Here is a 20,582-nt window from a genome sequence, read left to right as displayed (position 1 = left end):
ACATACGATTGCGGGTCCTGGTGTTCGCCGCGAGCGAACGGAACGAAGGAAAGTGTACCGCGCCGCACTGCCCCGGTGTATATGGTGGCCTTGTGCGACGCTATGATTTTTTCACCAGCTTTGGAGTAACAATAGCGGCAGTGGATTAAATGGAAACGAAACGAAACAATAGAAATGCAAATTCATCGAATTGCCGAGCGATGAAAGCACGAATTAACCGGTCAATTATATTGTGAGTAGTTCCACATGCATATAATCACCGCTGATCGAACACATATATCGCGAGTGTATGACAATTGGCATGATTTATCCGTTGCAACAGCTGCGCTTTCTGGGTCAATACGTAACAAATGCAAACAGAAATTGGAAACTAACTGGGATGATCAGAAAGCGAAATAAAGAGGATTAATTATAATTTATAATGCATATTCTAGTTTAAAGTGCATGTTTACGTGAAACTACCCTACATCTAAAACTTTTTTTTAAATATTAATTTTTGTACCAATTAATTTATATCAAACGTTGACGTTGTTTCGATTTTCTATTTTAAGAAAAATATTGGTTCAATATAAATCTCAAGTGGTAGCAGTGCTGGTGAGCTATTTCAGGTGATAAAAATTAATAATTTTTGAATAACTGGTTTGGAATGAAACTTTTGACAGGTCAAAAAGAATTTTAAAAATACATTCAGTGTCTTTAGCAAACTCTTGAATAATAACATTTGCTATATGATTTTCATACAACATTCACTTGTTGGGAAAATAATTTCCGCTACCTCGCTTTAAACTTCCAACTACTTAGCTTGTAGAAGAACTTCCCAATAGCCGGAAACTTCTCCATATAAACCATCTAACATCAAAATTAATGGCTGAATCAGCTTTTATTTGAAGCACGAAAACGGAAAAATAAAACACTCTCAAGTACAAATTTCAGCTTCCTTTTGCTTTACTGGCGCTTTTATTGATCATTGCCGATTTAGTTGTTGTTTGTTTCCATACTAAAAATAAAGAGTCCTGTGAGGTCAACCTAGGACAATCTAGGAGGTCCGAGCTCCGTCCGCTGATGGGTAGGGGTTGCGGGGCGAGTTAGTTGTGAAAAACGATAAGATTCTTAGTTTTTTATTAATTATTAGAATCAAACTGGATTGGTCAATTCGCCAAGATCACTTCGAAGTTCGTTCAAATTCAAGATCAATAATCCAATAGAACAGAGTTCTCTATTGAATAGTTTTGGTTGAACTTTGTTCCGACATTCTGGCCACATGTCCAGTCCAAAGCAGTCAGTCACGTTGTATTACATTTTCTATGTATCAGAATTATCTCGTGATTTGCGTCTACGCTACGCTCCATTCTTCATTTTTTCTTCAAGTATTGATTGCAACATTGTACGATAGAAATCCTCATCGAAAGTTCCACTACTCGTAGAAAGAGAAAGTGAGACTATGCGAAGGAGTTAGGAGTAGTTTAATCGCATAAAACACTCGGGTACCAATCGAGAGAGTGTGGATTGGAGTCCCACCACCTGCCATTGAACGACCCAATATATTTTTGGCCTTAATCGCAATTTCCCAGTTTCATCCAGTTTATCATTCTTCTCATCAAACGCTCCTTCACTTTAGAAAAATGTTTACGTTGGATCGCGACAGAGTCAGAGAAAAGTAAAATGGAAAGAAGCGAAACTAGTCAACTGGTCGTACGTCTTTCGCTTCGTGTTCCTGTGTTCTCCTGTATTCTTGGGTTCCAAAATTTATTTTCCGTGTTTTGCAAATCGAACCCGTTTCTGTTTGCTTAACAGTTGCTTTATCATTCAATAAAGTCTACACTCTTAAATGAGTTTACCCGTAAATTGGTTGGATTCAGTTAAAATTTGGTTAAAACAAATCAAAATGTCTTTAAAGAGCTCATATTTTGAGTAGTTTTTCAACCAAAAATTGGTAGTTTGAACGTAAAAGTACGTCATTTGTCACAGAGAATAATTCAATTATCGGTAGGAAGTAGCCAAAATTGATTAAATTTTTCACCCAAAATTTGAGTTTGTACACTTTTAGGGTATTTTGAGTAGTTTTGACCAAGTTTTAGTTAAATCCGACCTGTTTATAGGTAGAATTATTTAAGAGTGGGAAAGCACTCGTTCCGCCCTGGGTGTAATTTTTGCGCAACTTTTCAAAACGACCTAAGAAATACTAAAAGACTCTCTTTGGTGTCCCTGTTTTTTCGATTACTACGGTGACATTACTGTATTGTTACCCAATTTTTCTTAACGACTAGCTGACAAGGGCTCCAGCAAGCGATTCATGCAAACCAGTTAGTGTCGTTGTGATAAGCAGTAGAGAGGAGAGACGAGGCGAATCGTTCATGGTTACTTAAGTCTTTTAGGAAAGTTACGCGAAAATTGCCATTTTGTACTTTCTTTCTTTTATTCAGCCGGGGTGGCTCTTGCCGTATCAAAAATTCCTCTCCACTGTGCTCGGTCCTGGGCCACTCGTCGCCAATTCGTTGCGCGTTTCGACACACGCAAGTCGGCTTCAACCTGGTCGAGCCATCTTGCACGTTGAGCCCCTCTATTCCTGGTGCCAGTGGGGTTCTTGAAGAGAACGGATTTCACTACACAGTCGTCCGGCATCCTTGCGACGTGGCCGGCCCACCGTAGTCTCCCAATTTTCGCCAGGTGTACGATGGGAATCTCTCCAAGCAGTGCCTGTAGCTCGTGATTCATACGTCTCCGCCACTCTCCGCTTTCCGTCTGTACTCCGCCAAAAATAGTCCGCAACACCTTTCGTTCAAAAACGGCAAGTGCATGTATGTCTTCCGTAAGTAAAGTTACTGTCTCAAGTCCATAGAGGACTACCGGTGTGATTAGCGTTTTGTACATCGTCAGTTTTGTGCGGCGGCGTATGCTCCTTGATCGAAACGTCTTGCGAAGGGAAAAGTAGGCTCGATTTCCAGCTTGAATGCGTCGTTGAATCTCCTTACTCGCGTTCAACGGTATCGTATGCTGCTCTGAAATCCAAGAAAATATGATGCGTGGGCACGTTGTACTCTCGACATTTCTGAAGGATTTGTCGGAGAGTAAAAATTTGATCCGTAGTAGCACGGGCCGCCATAAAGCCCGCCTGATACTGCCCTACGAATTCTCTTGCTATTGGGGATAGACGACGCAACAAAATCTGGGAGAGCACCTTGTAGGCGGCGTTGACCAGCGTAATGCCGCGGTAGTTACAGTAGTCTAGCCGGTCGCCCTTTTTGTAGATGGGACAGACTTCGCCTTCCATCCACTCCTCCGGTAGTTTCTCTTCTTACCAAATCCTTGAAATCAGCCAGTGAAGTGCCGTTACTAGCGGTTTTTGGCCATTTTTGAAGAGTTCTGCCGGGAGTCGGTCCTTTCCGGCGGCTCTATTATTCTTCAGCAGACCGATTTATCGGGAGCCGGTACGCTGTTGTCGTTTGTAGGTACTCCGAGGTTAACTTCCATTGCGTCTCCTGCTGCTATTTCGCCGTTGAGGTGTTCATCGAAGAACTGCTTCCACCTGTCGACCACCTCGCGCTCGTTTGTGATTAGATCCCTTCCCTCGTCCATACACATATCAGGTTTTGGTGTGTGGGCCTTGCGAGGTTGGTTCACCTTCTCGTAAAACTTGCGGTCATCATTAGCCCGGAATAGTTGTTCAAGCTCCTCACGATCTCTGTCCTCCTTCTGGCGCTTTTTCATCCTCAGGATCGTGGTCAACTCATTCCTCGCTCGTCGATACTTGGTCAAATTCTCTCTCTCTCAGTTTTCAGTTCTCAGATAGTTTTCCCAATTTTGTACTTGTTCTAAGAAAAAAACCGTGCCAAGTTCCAAGCGAAACTGTCTTCTGCGCCGTCGAGCACACGCTCTGCGTATTCGCGCGTCTTCAGCTCTATTCAGCTCTAGTTGCCCTATATCTTCCTGGACACCCGGCTTGGTTCTTATCGTCTGACATTGTCTGGCATTCAACATCACACCAGCTGTTCCACTGAATTCGACGCGTCGTACCTACAACATCTCATGTAATTGCCTCAATGATGCTAAGGAAGTTCTTCGACAGTCTATTTTTAGGAACAGAAGGAAGCGAGAATGGAGGAGGAAATAAGAATGCAGAGGGTAGTGAGAATGGAGAAGGAAGTGAGTGAGTAGAAGTGAGAATGAAGCAGACAGCGGAAATGGAGAAGAAAGCGAAAATGGAAAAGGAAATGAGAAAGCGGAATGTGATCAGGCATGATGAAATATGTGTGAGTTTTGCGCTTCTTGCTGTGGAAACAGAAAAATTCAAGCGTTACTTTTCTGCACAGGATTGGGTTAGACAAGATTTACGGTTGATTTTAATTTTTTGTGAGTCTTGAGATTTAGAGCTTTTATAATCACTCTTGAGAAGCGAGAAAAGGGAAGTAAGAAGTGAAATGTGAGAAGTAAGGAGCAAAAAGCGACAAGTGAAAAATGAGGAATGAAAAGCTAGAACAATGGTGAGAAAAATGAGACGTGAAAATTAAAAATGAGAAATGAGGAATGAGAAAGGAGAAATGAAAACTGAGTGAAAAATGAGTGAAAAATGAGAAATGAGAAATTAGAAATGAAAAATGAGAAAAGAAAAAGGAGAAATAAAAAATGAACAATGCCTAATGAGAGAAAAGAGAAATATGAAATGAGAAATGAGAAATAAGAAATGAGAAATGAGAAACGAAAAATAAGAAATGAGAAATGAGAAATAAGAAATGAGAAGTGCGAAATGAGAATGAGAAATGAAGAATAAAAAATGAGAAATGAGACATCAGAAATGAGAAATTAGAAATGAACAGTGACGAGTGAGAAGTAAGAAGTAAGAAGAAGTAAGAAGAAGTAAGAAGAAGTAAGAAGAAGTAAGAAGAAGTAAGAAGAAGTAAGAAGAAGTAAGAAGAAGTAAGAAGAAGTAAGAAGAAGTAAGAAGAAGTAAGAAGAAGTAAGAAGAAGTAAGAAGAAGTAAGAAGTAAGAGGAAGTAGGAGGAAGTAAGAAATAAGAAGTAAGAAATGAGAAGTAAGAAATGAGAAGTAAGAAATGAGAAGTAAGAAATGAGAAGTAAGAAATGAGAAGTAAGAAATGAGAAGTAAGAAATAAGAAGTAAGAAGTAAGAAGTAAGAAGTAAGAAGTAAGAAGTAAGAAGTAAGAAGTAAGAAGTAAGAAGTAAGAAGTAAGAAGTAAGAAGTAAGAAGTAAGAAGTAAGAAGTAAGAAGTAAGAAGTAAGAAGTAAGAAGTAAGAAGTAAGAAGTAAGAAGTAAGAAGTAAGAAGTAAGAAGTAAGAAGTAAGAAGTAAGAAGTAAGAAGTAAGAAGTAAGAAGTAAGAAGTAAGAAGTAAGAAGTAAGAAGTAAGAAGTAAGAAGTAAGAAGTAAGAAGTAAGAAGTAAGAAGTAAGAAGTAAGAAGTAAGAAGCAAGAAGCAAGAAGCAAGAAGTAAGAAGTAAGAAGTAAGAAGTAAGAAGTAAGAAGTAAGAAGTAAGAAGTAAGAAGTAAGAAGTAAGAAGTAAGAAGTAAGAAGTAAGAAGTAAGAAGTAAGAAGTAAGAAGTAAGAAGTAAGAAGTAAGAAGTAAGAAGTAAGAAGTAAGAAGTAAGAAGTAAGAAGTAAGAAGTAAGAAGTAAGAAGTAAGAAGTAAGAAGTAAGAAGTAAGAAGTAAGAAGTAAGAAGTAAGAAGTAAGAAGTAAGAAGTAAGAAGTAAGAAGTAAGAAGTAAGAAGTAAGAGGTATTTGTAAAAAGCGCAAAATGCTTTTATTTTGCATGAAGATTTAGTGTTTCGAAACGATACCTCGGTACAGGGATACCTCGATATAAGACAATTTATAATTTCAAAAAGTTGTCTTATATCGAAATTGTTTTATATCGAAACATAATTTTTTCAAGCATTTTGGTCTGTGTTGTGTGTTTACGTTTTTTGAACTATTTATTATTGTTTGAGCTATTAGTTTTTTACAATTTTTCGCATTATTTAGAAATAATGGACGTCTTTATGGCTCCGCGGATTGGAAAATTGGCTTAGGTGTCGTTACCAACTATATCAAAGGAATTTGTCTTATATCGAGGTAAAAATTGTCTTATATCGAATTGCCTTATATCGAGGTTGTTTTATAACGAGGTTGTCTTATATCGAGGTAACTCTGTAGTTTTGCTCTTGATTTTACATGAGAAATTAACAGTTGTTTATGGTAAAACGCTGTATTTGGGAATATGTACAGAATAATTTGAGGTAATTAGTGGTTTTTATGAAGAACGTTCGCGGTTGGGTAAAATTGTATTCATTGAGAGAAAAATACAGATTTAGTTTTTAAATATTTCAAATATGTGCATATTTGGAACAGTATATTTTTTGGATTTCTTAGAAAATTAATTCTATAAATTAGTTTATGTTTAAACTGCAATCTGTTGCAATTTATTTGAACTTATTGCAGAGGCCAAAAGTTTCGAGTGGATCAAAATCTTTGCAATTTGAAACGCAGTAACAAATTATGAACGTTGGATAAACTGCAAAAGCCATTGGTTATTACTGAGGACACTCTATTCACTCAATATAACAAACTGCAGAAAATCTCGACTTCAGATGTACTCAAACATTCGAACACAACTGGAGATCGAATTTTGTATGATATATGACAGGGTAATGCTTTTGAAACCACTACAGCATTCATGATAAATTGTCAGTAACTCTGGAAAGTGCATCTGTGCAAATCCCCTTCAATCACATTTATTCGCCCAGAAACCCCCCGTGGTGCATACTTACCCAGATAGTTTTGACTGTTCTGCAGTTCCGTTACGGTGACGTTATATGCTCCAGCCGGAACCGTGGCCACGTGGACATACCCGTTGGCCAGCTGACTTTTGGTGTAGATGGCGGAAAAGGGCCGGCAGACGGCAGATGTACCACATCGCACCGCGCCATTATTCATAAACGTTCCAGATATCACGCCACTATTGTGAACAGCCTGAAAGTAGAGTGTAGAGAGTGAAGAAAATCATTTATCATATCCACCCAGCAGCAGAGTTGAATTAATAAAGAACAAAAGCAGCCATCCGTACAATTGCTACTGACTCAACTGACCAAACATTATCTGTAATTATTTTCATTGGAAAGAGCGAAGGGTAAGCGTGGGAAAACGAACATTCATTAAAATGTGCATCTGCCGTAAGCAGTGCATGCGAATTTGCATCAGCTTACAACAGCTTGAGCAAAAATAATTTCATCACTATGATCTTCCGGATTCGTATTTGAACAGCCGGTCGCTTTTCCTCAATCATTCTAGGGTGGAAACCACGGAATCAGGAAAGCATCTAACCACACCACAGTGGGCGGAGACGTTTGACAGAAAAAAATTAAAAGCGGTTTCTGCGGTTCCTGTTTTCTCAAGTACAGTATGCTCACAAGGAAGCAGATCGAAACTTTTTCTTCCTTGGTTAACTTTTCAAAGCCACAAGCGATGACTTGCAACGTAAAATCTGGACCATGCAGGACAAAAACTTCCGCTCCGAAGATTTTGTTCGGTGTATTTATCTTTGTGCTGTTCGGAAAATTTACATCGAAAAGTTTTGGTTCGAGCAGGTGTTGCAGTCAAGTTCTTTCCCCTGCTTTTCACAACGTCATTGTCAGTTTGCCATCGGTCGAATAACACTGGATTGCGGTTAAATAACTTTTAACATTTTCGTTAAACATTTTCCCTTCAATCCTTCTGTAAAATCTGATTATTACCGTGCGTCTCCATCAAACGACAAGTTGTCAATCACAATTATTCGGCGAACGAGATAAGCCTTTAGGCACAGGTCCTTTTTATATGGCGCATTTTCATTGTGTCCGCCAGCTTCGGCACTGATCTCAATTCATGAATACCCCTTCAACGTCTATAGCAAAAAAAAAGCCATTTTCGATCGGAGAAACTTTAGAAAGATGGCAAAGAAAAACTTTATTCATCGTTAAGCACAGCAAAAATCGTTCGCCGAAGAATACGGATCTTGACACGGATGCGATGGTGACATTCTTAACACAGAAAAAAAAATCACAAGATGGGGAAGCAGTTCTGGTGAAAAATTAAAATATGCGCTTTCTTTTTTTTACAACCCCCGGTAAATGTGTGTTTGCATTTAATTTCTTCACTCTGTTCTTTGCAATTGTGCCATATTGCATGTACCTACACACAACACCATGTGCAAGTGTAAACCGTAAGCATCGGTCCTTTCTTGTTGGACCTGATAGAAGGAGCGGGAAGTTTTTTGGTAAAGAAAATATGAAAAGCATGAAACTGGGTCAGAACTTATCCTTGATGAGCGTCTTGAGAAATATTATAGGTGCCATTTCATGAATTTTATAACGGCATAAATATTTACCTTTAATGATTTTTTTTGTGTGTGCTGGTTACCGGTTTATATAGGAGTATTTATAGCTCGGTGCCTATGGTGCTGCGACACTTGGTATCGGAGAAAAAAATTACGGACCAAAGAAAAATGACTATAGAAAAATAGGTTGGCCGATATACGATTGTGTTTATATGTTATGTTGACTCGAAACATTGCATTTAATGAGACATAAATGTTTCAATTTTTTTATTTATTTGTTTCGATTCTACAAACTTTTCCGTTTATTTTAATACTAATTTTCTAATGATCCAACCACGGGAAGTGGATGAAAAACAATCATATAGATAAGTATTCCAGTGCCGAGTGGAACAAACTCGAAGTGATAAAATACCACTACTGTAAAACACGATTTTCAAACTTTATGTAGGTATCCTTTTTTCGCAAACTAATCAACGTATTGGAACGAACGTTTTTGTTTTGTTGGTAAAAGTTTGGTGAAGGTTTTTATAACTTTTGAACTTTGAACACAAAACACAGCCAGTGGAAAAAGAAAAAGAACACAAAATATTTTCTACCTATTTTCTAGCTTTGAAAAAATATTCTTAACAAGAAGGGAAAAATTCTTCACATTTATAGCAAGATGTCAGCTGGAAAAAGCTTTTCGAAAAAAATTTTACAAAACCCGAATTAATCCACCTAGCGGTGTGACCCAGCCTTTCTACTACAACTATATTTACTTTACAAGAAGAATAAATGCTTAATGTGACAAATAAAAAATAAGATGGACTGAAAATCTTGATCTTAGACTAAAAATATCGACTAAGCGAGGGTGACAGTCTCAATCTCTAGTTGAGCGTGTTATTGAACCAATTACACCACCAGGCCGTCTGATATCAGAGCTGTGAGTTCGACTCTCACCCTCGCTTAGTCGATATTTTTAATCTTTTCAGTCCATCTTATTTTTGATTTATCACATTAAACATTTACTCTTCCCGTAAAGAAAAAAGTAAAGTGACTTATTGTCAACCAAAAAAAAAGGAAGGCAGCTATAATTACTTTTTAATTTCTCAGGAACATCTACAATTAAGTTGATTATATTTTTAAATATCAGTTTCTTATTCCTCAAAATCCATATTGGACAGAAAAATTCACAAGAACGTACTGCGTGAAATAATTATATATTCTTTCCTAAGGTGCGTGAATATTGGTAAGCGTTATTTAATTTATTTTATCAACAGCTTATTGTTTATAATATTTACGTGATTTATATAGAAACATACATGTGAACACACAAGATAATTTTTGCAGACTTGAATGATACGTAGAAGAGTAGAAATTAATGCTCTAACAGGTAAGGCCAAGGGGTTTCCAACAGCAATGATTACTACGCATACGCACCTTTGAAAAAAAGTTACTTTTGATTACTTTACTGATTACCTCTGATTACCAGTAATCAATCGCTTGTGATTACTATAAATTAATCATGATTACCAATGATTACTTAAGATTATCATTGATTACTCTACTGATTACCATTGAGTACCTAATAAATTCGCAAATGATTACAAAAGTAATCTCTGATTACTACTCTCTTATACTGGCCTTACTGGAAACCCCTTGGGTAAGGCCATGTGTAGACGGCCGTAGCTTTTAAAGCTTCAGAGCCTCATACGAAATTTGTTTTGAATTGACAATTTGAAAAATGTTTTCCTGATATTTTGATATTAGTATCACATCATTCACCATGCCAACCATGCGTTCATAAGTTATCTATCACTTTTCAAAATCAAGAATTCAGGAAAAAATATATTGCACAACCACTTTTTCACTTTTAAACAAAAACGATATCTTGAACAAAATAATTGATCTCAAAATTTTTCAATGAGTACCGTGAACGTACCATATTCTGCGCAGTTAAGACATTTTTATGATTCTTCCGCTATTCTAAGTATTCTAGATTTAAATTAACAACGTGGATAGCAGCAACGTGTAGTGCTACGGTCTATAATATACGGTAAAAAACATGGGAATTAAAAGTCGACCAACAATTGAGTATATCTTTCGTTTTGTAAACTTATCCACGGTGCCTAATTCTGCGCACTCTATTGCCCATGTTCCTAATTCTGCGCATGTTTGTTCCTAATTCTGCGCACCTAAAAAGTAACAATAAACATTCATACCATGTAGTTTATGTCTTTATACGCTGAAAGCACATCAAAAATCCGACATTAGCCATTACCATGATTAAATCCATGATCTGGCCTTCTTGTGCTGTCCAGGTGGCACAGGAACATTATTATCATTTGGATTGGCTTATTTTAAATATTTTATTGTCGATAACGTGAAGGGCGAGTTCATTCGGGTTTTCTCTATACTGAACATTATACTTTAGACTAATATTAACAATTGTGTTTTCATATAGAAACCACTTCCCCACTCCCTGACAGCTCAATGAAGTTCGACTGTCAAAAAAAATCAGAAGACATGGTTCCATGAATTGGCGTTCGTAGGTTCGGACCCCAAGCCATAACACAGAATTCCAATCAATGCAAGTTAAAGGTTCTACTTGAATTTCTATGCCTCTATACCTGAGCCATTTGGGAGAAGTTGCGTATTTTTTCGCGATTTCTTCATAGGATACATTACTGCGCAGAATTTGGAACATGAATAAAAAATCTGTGCCTAAATCTGCGCACTACTGCATCGCATTTTTCCAACGAAAACAAGGCATGCAATCACTCTTTTTGTCTAAAACATGACTAAAACTAATTATTCTTTTTAATTATGCTGGGTAATTTGATCATTGCAAAGAATTTCGATCATTATTTTGTTAATTTTCTAGAAGGACAGTTTTAGCGTTGGCGCTAACGACGTTGTTTTCTGACATATAAAATACTTTCAGTTTCACTTTAATTTATTTCGCCGTCAACTATTATGGCCCTTTTGTGAATAATGGCGTAATATTCAACAGAGATTTATAAAAAAATAACACAATGGCCATAGTTATGCACAATGTTGAAAAATCTATACCTATAAAGAAGGATTTCTGTCTGTCTGTCTGTCTGTCTGTCTGTCTGTCTGTCTGTCTGTCTGTCTGTCTGTCTGTCTGTCTGTCTGTCTGTCTGTCTGTCTGTCTGTCTGTCTGTCTGTCTGTCTGTCTGTCTGTCTGTCCTGTGTTCCTTATAGAATCAAAAACTACTGAACCAATCGGCGTGAAAATTTGCATGTAGAGGTTTTTGGGGCCAGGAAAGGTTTTAGTGATGGTTAGAGACCCCTCCCCCCACTAAGAGGGGGGGCTCCCATACAAATGAAACACAAATTTCTGCATAACTCGAGAACTAATCAAGCAAATAGAACCAAATTTGGCATGTGGGTGTTTTCGGTGACAAGAATTTATTCTAGGGTAATTTGAGACCCCTCCCCTCTTTATAAGGGGAATTATAACTCCTCTCCCCTTTAAGAGGGGGGGTTTCCATACAAATTTCCTCATAACTCGAGAACTAATCAAGCAAATGGAACCAAATTTGGCATGTGAAAGTTTTCGAGGGCAAGAAAATTTTCTATGTTGAATTAGGACCCCTCCTCACTTTAAGAGGGGGGCTCCTGTACAAATGAAATACCAATTTCCTCATAACTCGAGAACTAATCAAGCAAATGGAACCAAATTTGGCATGTGTGTGTTTTTGGAGACAAAATTTTTTTCTATGATGAATTGGGACCCCTCCCCACTTTAAGTGGGGGGGGGGGCTCCTATACAAACGAAATACAAATTTCCTTATAACTCGAGAGCTAATCCAGCAAATGGAACCAAATTTGGCATGTAGGTGTTTTTGGAGGCAAGAATTTTTTCTATGATGAATAAGAACCTCTCCCCACTTTAGGAGGGGGGGCTCCTATACAAACTATACAAACTCCTATACAACTAATCAAGCAAATAGAACCAAATTTGGCATGTGGGTGTTTTCGGTGACAAGAATTTATTCTATGGTAAATTGAGACCTCTCCCTCTTTATAAGGGGAATTGTAACTCCTCTCCCCTTTAAGAGCGGGGGCTTCCATACAAATTTCCTCATAACTCGAGAACTAATCAAGCAAATGGAACCAAATTTGGCATGTGAAGGTTTTCGAGGGCAAGAAAATTTTCTACGGTGAATTAGGACCCCTCCCCACTCTAAGAGGGGGGCTCCTGTACAAATGAAATACAAATTTCCTCCTAACTCGAGAACTAATCAAGCAAATAGAACAACATTTGGCATGTGGGTGTTTTTTTTTTGGTGACAAGAATTTATTCTATGGTGAATTGAGACCCCTCCCCTCTTTATAAGAGGAATTATAACTCCTCTCCCCTTTAAGAGGGGGAGGCTTGCATACAAATTTCCTCATAACTTGAGAACTAATCAAGCAAATGCAACCAAATTTGCCATGTGAAGGTTTTCGAGAGCAAGAAAATTTTCTATGGTGAATTAGGACCCCTCCCCACTTTAAGAGGAAAGTGTACAAATGAAATACAAATTTCCTCATAACTCGAGAACTAATCAAGCGAATTGAACCAAATTTGGCATATGTGTGTTTTTGGAGACAATTTTTTTTTCAATGATGAATTGGGAACCCTCCCCACTTTAGGAGGGGGGGGTCCTATACAAACGAAATACAAATTTCCTCATAACTCGAGAACTAATCCAGCAAATGGAACCAAATTTGGCGTGTAGGTGTTTTTGGAGGCAAGAATTTTTTCTGTGATTCTGTGAAGGACCTCTTCCCACATTAGGAGGGGGGGCTCCAATACAAATGAAATACAAATTTCCCCATAACTCGAGAACTAATCAAGCAAATATAACCAAATTCGGCATGTGGAGGTTTTTGAAGGCAAAAATATTTTCTACGGTGAATTAGGATCCTTCCACACTTCAAGAGGGGGGGCTTCTACACAAATTAAATACAAATTTCCTCATAATTCGAGAACTAATCAAGCAAATGGAACCATATTTGGCATGTGGGTGTTTTTGGAGGCAACCATTTTTCCCATTATGAATTAGGACTTCTTACCTTTTTAGGAGGGGGGGGGGCTCCCATTCAAACGAAATACAAATTTGCTCATAACTTTAGAACTAATCAAGCAAATGGAACCAAATTTGGCATGTGAGAGTTTTAGATGGCAGAATTTTTTTTCTGTGGTGTATTACGACCCCTTTCCCTTTTAAGAGGGTGGGCTCCCATACAAATGAAATACAAATTTCCTTATAATTTGAGTACTAATCAAGCAAATGGAACCAAATTTAGCATGTAGGAGATTTTTGAATCATGAATTTATTTTATGATAGTTAGAGACCTCTCACCCCTGTGGTAGGGGGATATGGACTCTCATACAAATAAAACAGAAATTTTTGCGAAACTCAAAAACTAATCCAACTCGAGAAATCCGAGACTCTTCCATAAAACATTAATCAATAACAAGACCACAAAAACTATCTATAGTAACACTAGATCATTCAGGACGAGCCGGTCGCGAGTGTTGCCGGTGACCCGCCGTCGGAAGCTCCGCCCACTGGGGGGCTTGCAAAACTCGAGATAGTGACAAAGATCATCCGAGATTCATGATTTATGTACAACACAGGTTAATTTGTGGCAATACGAAGTTTGTCGGGTCAGCTAGTACATATATAAAGCAAAATGCGCAGAATCAGGAGCTGCGCAGAATATGGTACGTTCACGGTATATGCTTCAATTTTGTAATATATCTGAAATGAGAAAAATAACCATATAGAGTGTTAAATATGAAAAATAAAAAAATAGAAACTGGACTTTTTCTTAGCAGTATTCAGATAATTATTTTTGCACGAAAATAAAAATTGAGTTTCTTTTCAATGATTTCCATGACAAAATAGTCATTAGCTTGATCGCATCGTTTTTACGATGATGTTCTTTAGAGGGTTAAAGAAACGAGATTAGATTAAAGAAATAGTGCAAAAACAGCGCCATAAACATGGCTGAGGATGGGAAATATGATCGTTTTTCAGCGCTTATCGTTTTCGATAGCATGAGCAATCCCATATGCGCAAAATTTGTTTGAAATTTGTATACATTTATTTGAGAAAATCAAGAAAATTGAGAAAATTTTTAATCCTATACACCATTATACCTATATGCTATCAACTGTTTTTTTTCACTTTTCTGCTTATCTTGTCCGATTACGAGTAACAGCAGGAGAAAAAAATGACAATTGAAATGTTTCTCACTTTTCTTGTATTTCAATGCAAATTGCAAAATACACATACACACAAATACACATATACACATACAAACATACACGCACACATCACACACGTACATCACACATACATTGAGGACAATCGACGCTTGATTGATATATTTTGGTGTCACACGTTTTGAAAAGTTTAATACACTGTGCCGGTATGGTACGGTGATTAAGTTTGAATAGCTTTTGAATGAATCGTCTGATTTTCAATAACTTGATCTCAACGATAATTTTCAAATAATAATAAATTGAAGAATATTTCTCATTGAATTATTACTTATATGTGACAAAAATATGTTTTAGTTACTTTTTTTTTGGTATTTCTTTATATAACTTTCAAACTACAAGCCCAATCATCGTGAAATTTACAGGTTGTGGCTTTTAAAGGCTCTCCTTTCATTTGCAATCAATTTTGTTCAAATCGGTTGAGGGAGCCCTGAGAAAATGTAGCCACGTATTTTTCGTATTTTTATACATAACTTTTGAACTAAAAGTCTGATCAGTATGAAATTCAATAGTGATCTATAAGACAACTAAACTTTTCATTTGACACGAAGAACATCAAAATCGGTTCAACCTTCTCTGAGAAAAGTGAGTCGCAAAAAAAGCTTTACACACACATACACACACATACACACACACACACACACACATACACACACACACACACACACACACACACACACACACACACACACACACACACACACACACACACACACACACACACACACACACACACACACACACACACACAGGCGCACACGCGCACACGAAAACAGAAAACAGAGAAACTGGAATGTTGGAAAACTGAGAAAACAGGAAAATCAGATAACAGAGAAAACAGGAACATCAGAAAGCAGAGCATACTGAGAAAACAGGAATGTCAGAAAACAGACAAAACAGCGAAGTCAGAGAACAGACAAAACTGTGAAAACTGGGAAGTCAGAAAACAGAGAAAACAGTAAAGTCAGAAAATGGAGAAAACAGAGAAAACTGAGAAAACAGGAAAATAAAACTGAGAACACAGGAATGTCAGAAAACAGACAAAACTGAGAAAATAGGATAGTAAGAAAACAGAGAAAACAGTTAAGTCATAAAACAGAGAAAACAGTAAAGTCAGAAAATGGAGAAAACAGAGAAAACTGAGAAAACAGGAAAGTCATAAAACTGAGAAAACAGGAATGTCAGAAAACAAACAAAACTGAGAAAACAGGGAAGTTAGAAAACAAAGAAAACTGAGAAGTCAGTAAACAGAGAAAACAGGAAAGTCAGAAAACTGAAGAAAAGGAAAGTCAGAAAAAAGAGAAAACAGGGAAGTCAAAAAACAGACAAAACAGGGAACTCAGAAAACAGAGAAAACAGGGAAATCAGGAAACAGAGAAAACAAAGAAAACAGGGAAATCAGAAAACAGAGAAAACAGAAAAACGTAGAAAACTGGGAAGTCAGAAAACAAAGAAAACAGGCAAACCAGAAAACGGAGCAAACTGAGAAAACAGAGAAAACATCGTGTATGATCAACTGTTTCGGACAAATTCTTGAAGAATTGTATGCCTTGTTTGATCGGTAGAGTGATGAAAAAGAGGTCGAAGCTTACAAGCAAGTTCCTCGTTTGGCATGCAATCTGCAGCTTCGGATTGAAATTTGAAAGTAGAAAGTTTAATGAATGAAGTGCATTCATAATAGGTTTCTGCCTTCTTTAGGGCAGATTGAGTTCGATTGCCTCTTCTGATCTCACTAGATCACTGTTCAAATTCAATCAATCAATGGTACAATGGCAATGGCGTTACTATAGTTTGCAAGAATCGTAAACAAGAATCGGAAGAAAAAGGGTGGAACTGCAAGCGACAACCAAGAATCTGATCAAAAATATCTGATCAAAATAGTGGGAATATAGCAAATGATGAAGGGTTGTGTTCGGGGTAAAATTCGAGCAATCAATCTTACAATAACCATAAAAATCAGTTATGTACTCCCTGCAGATTGAAAAACAAAAATTTTCAGCGGCGATTATTCAACAAGTTTGTAGAAAAAGTACAATCTAAGTTTTGCATGAACTCGAAGTTTAATTAAGTACAAAGGTTATTTCGAGTGCATATGAGGATATGAGGAGGATATAACTAATAATTGTTAAGAATAATAACAATTAAGTAGAAGGTTTAAGGTAATTAAACACCCGCACGATTATTATTCAATCGTGCGTCCGTAAGAGAAGAACTTCCTTGCCTACGGTACGTGCTATAACATAGCTGTGTGTTTCAGCCTCACCATGATCCTACGCTAGTTAAAGTGCATAGCACGAGAAAAAAATGGAACAAACGATAAAATAATTTCAAACTCGTATGCATGGTTTTACTGTGAAAACGTTGGCACTCTAATCCTATTACCCTCACAAAAATTGCCCATTCACAGGTCTGCCGAGTGCCGACTGCGGCGTCTGCGGCCGGCCGGCGCGTTCGAAAACCTACCTGATCTGTGACCATCTGCCATCATAAACAGATTACGAAATTTTAGCTCGGTAACCTTTTACAAAGCCATTATCGCTCAATTAAATTATTCAAATTACTCCTTCAACAACTTTGTCTCTCGGTAAAACAGTTTTCATTTTTCAGCATCGACCGAAACCGGGTACCACTGTCCGCCCTCGGCAGTGCTTAGTATTTACACACAATCCATAGCGTAAGGTCCAAAAGAGAGATGCATAGTTATGTATATATACTCACCACAAGTAGTGTAGCTATGATCTGTAGCAATGAATTTTTAACAAACATTTAAAATTTTCCTGTTTTCCAGACGGCACGGCAAGGAAAGGGAGCTCCGGAGACCGGCGGCACGTTCGGCCAACCTGGATGCAGCGCTAGAGGGTATATTAAGTATTCACGAACTCTGTGCCACTTTTGCTGTGCCGTTCCTCGGCATCACTTTTTCACAAACTTTGAAAACACTTTTACTAAATCTTCGTGCAGGTCTCCCCGGGATGTACTTCTTCTTATACTGCTTTGTGTTCTTAGTTGCAGCTCAGCTTCTCCGTTTAATGGATTTAATTATAGCACAAGTTATAATTCAATTTCCACAGCCACGCAGCACATAACATTGGCGCATTTTCTTCGCTTTTTTTGCCTGCTCGCCGTATTCAAAACTCGATTTCCGTCTGGTTGGGATGGAGAAGGAAAATTGTAGAGAGAATTCTTCGCTTATTCTTACATATATGCAGTATCACTAGGGTATGGTTTGACGACGATGACGGCAACGCGCCGACAGCGACAACGACAAGCTTTCAAGGGAAAACTTTTGCCTATAGCAGCAACTCCAAAAGGATACTTGTGATTCACGTCTTTATTTTGCGATTATCGTTTTCACTGCAAATAACGCAGTTTCAAAGAAAAAGTTTATTGCTACCAGTGGTGCTGCTGCTGCTGCTGCCAGTTTTTACGGCTGTAGTTTGGAAATTATAATTTGTTTAGCATGAGCTGAGTATTCCGGGGGGTCTTTTTCAATTTTAACAATCGGTTGTTTCAATGTGCTTATGCAAGCAGAGTAAAGTATTTTTTAGGATTAAAATAACATAGAATGTAGTTAACAAAAGTTATTACTTTTTGAAAACAAAACCAAAAATAGAATTAAACAAGCTTTTGTGATCGGTTTCAAACCAAAAAACTAATAGAGCTGATGACTAGCAAACACCCACTTTCAGAAAGTAATGAAATGAAGCTGATCAAGCTTAAAACAGTTTGGATAAAACTAGACTGTCCGGCAAGAGGTGGTTCCGTTGGCCAACTTTTGCAGATTACCATAATTCTATTTGATGCCTTTTGCTATTCCCTAGGGATTGGCTATCAATTTCAAATTATCGTTCATCAGTTCCACATTTTAAACTTTATATCTCCTATCGAAATAGGTTTCTGCTCGATTCATAGTTTTTTTCTCCTGTTGCTGTTGCTGCTCCTCATTCCGAAGCCATATACGAGCATCGATTGGCAACTTTATGCTATCCTAACCAGCAGCGCAACAATATGGCAAAAATGCACAAGTGCCAGACTCGTGCCAAGTTTGAAGTCAACTCACGATAACAAACACGGCAACGGTTCCAGTTTGGCACAAAACATATTCGAGTGGACTATCCTTTAACGAAAGTTCTTTTTTTGTATCTTTTGGATTCTGTATAATTGATTATAGTGATGCTGCGGTTGTGGTGGGGACGACAGAAGTATTTTATCTTTCTGAGGCGTCATGAAGTGAAATGCCCAAATTGTATTCTGTGTTAATATTTTAGTCGGTTTTAACCCCTCACTTCAGTACCTTCTGCTCTTTGTGCACTGATTTTACTTCTTATTTCGTACCACCTCAGCCAATAAAAGATCTCTTCCCCTCAACTTTCCCATTAACTAGTACATGAAGTTCAAGTAAGCTAGTAGAGAAGTTTACATGATTTTTCACGTGGATGCGACGTGTCGATTTTTTTGAGTGTAGGAAATAGTCGTTTTATCCACTGGCGTGTCCAGGCCATCTTATTTCAAGTCCAATTTCATGTCCTATTGTCGTTCGAATCCAGTTTCAGCAGAGGAAAAATCGGAAAATGAATACAGTAAACATTTGTATAACGCGGTGGGTGGTGCTGTACGCCCATCGCGATATCTCAGCTGTCCATTAACCAATAAAGTTGATTTTTGGTAGTTGACTAGGTTATACCGTATGCTAACAATGCCCAATCGAAGATTTCTTCGGGATTTTGTGTTCCTTGGTGTACAAAAATAACCGGAGAGCCACGAATTGCAAACAGTTGATTGGCAGAATCAAGAGATGCACCCGCAAAGGTGACATAACGGCCGTACAACGCTCCTGTTTCGACGTCAAACGAAAGCTTCACCGAACAACCGATTACGGACCGTTTTCAAAGGTACACTAATTTTTTTTCAACAATGGATAATGTATCTTTAATTTCGGCAAATCAGATCATCTTCATGTATCTTTGCCTTTTTTTGACAGCTTGAGAAAAAAATCCCAAATTTTAGTTGCCGCCCGTTATATACCCGGAGTATCGGCAAACGATTTTATCATGAGAAAACGGAGAAGCGAATGGTTCAATTCGTCTATAAATAATGAGCCACATACATTCACGCTTCCTAGCATCGCTGAATATACGAATATCGTGTGCAACGCAAAGGCTAAAATAACACCTTCTGCTGCTTCTAAAGCAACTAACACTACTGTAAACTATTTTCTTTTAATGGTGATATTATTTTGAATACTTTCAGGTGTCCCGGCGCATCGTATATCAGCCACACTCTAAAGCTAAATCAGCCACACTCAAAGTTCAATATTCCACTTTTGAACGAATTCAGATGTTCACAATGAGGTTATGTTCGAGATAAAATTCGAAACCGATGGATGCCTTATCGGCGAGACGGAAGTATGGTCATGAGGGATGTTCATCGATTCAAATAATCATTTTTTCGCGAATTCTGCAACCACTGCAAGTCAGGACGCAAATCAGGATTACTTTCAATGTGGCAAGCACTGTTTGGTACCAGAGCATCCTGTGCAGTAGTTCATTTCTTTTTGATCTAAATTAGTAAAGGAAAAGTCTTTTCAGCAGATTAACACCAATGTTATAGAAAATTAGAAAGGGGAAATCAATAACCTCTAAAAGATGTTGCAATAGACTGCAGTAGATGTAGAGAAGGCTTCCGAAAGTAGCACGGTAGTACGCACTTCAACCTATACGGACACTTCTCGCGGAATGATAGACGTGAAGCTGGTGCAGGATTTTAGCCTCGATAGCATGTCATTGGATGGAATCTTTTATTTTATCCCCGATCCTAGAATTCTCCAGTAGGGAATAAGAAGTATTACATGATGGATAAGCTTTCCGATTCGGTGACGTGGCGTGAGGTTAACGGGCATCCTGAGAAATCTGGTATCGCTGTCAAGCGATTCTTCAATGTACTATAACTTCGGAAGTTATATCTTACCCAGGGTTACTTTCGTTATGGAACCAA

General features: G+C 37.8%; 1 protein-coding gene across 1 annotated transcript in view; it reads right to left on the bottom strand.

Moving 5' to 3' along the window:
- LOC128742177 (thrombospondin type-1 domain-containing protein 4) overlaps positions 1 to 20,582 on the bottom strand; it is a 90,645-nt gene that overhangs the window by 13,766 nt on the left and 56,297 nt on the right. The window contains exons 2-3 of the mRNA XM_053838437.1: positions 17,307 to 17,734; positions 6,762 to 6,963 (exon numbers count right to left, since the gene is read on the bottom strand). Coding sequence (XP_053694412.1) covers positions 6,762 to 6,963; positions 17,307 to 17,354 — 250 coding nt within the window. The 5' untranslated portion in view covers positions 17,355 to 17,734. The remainder of the gene's footprint in view (positions 1 to 6,761; positions 6,964 to 17,306; positions 17,735 to 20,582) is intronic.

This window comes from Sabethes cyaneus, chromosome 3 (genome assembly GCF_943734655.1).
Source record: "Sabethes cyaneus chromosome 3, idSabCyanKW18_F2, whole genome shotgun sequence".
Classification (NCBI taxonomy): Eukaryota; Metazoa; Arthropoda; class Insecta; order Diptera; family Culicidae; genus Sabethes; species Sabethes cyaneus.
The sequence above is the reverse complement of the archived record's forward strand: the minus strand, read 5'-3'. Positions and strand labels throughout refer to the sequence as shown.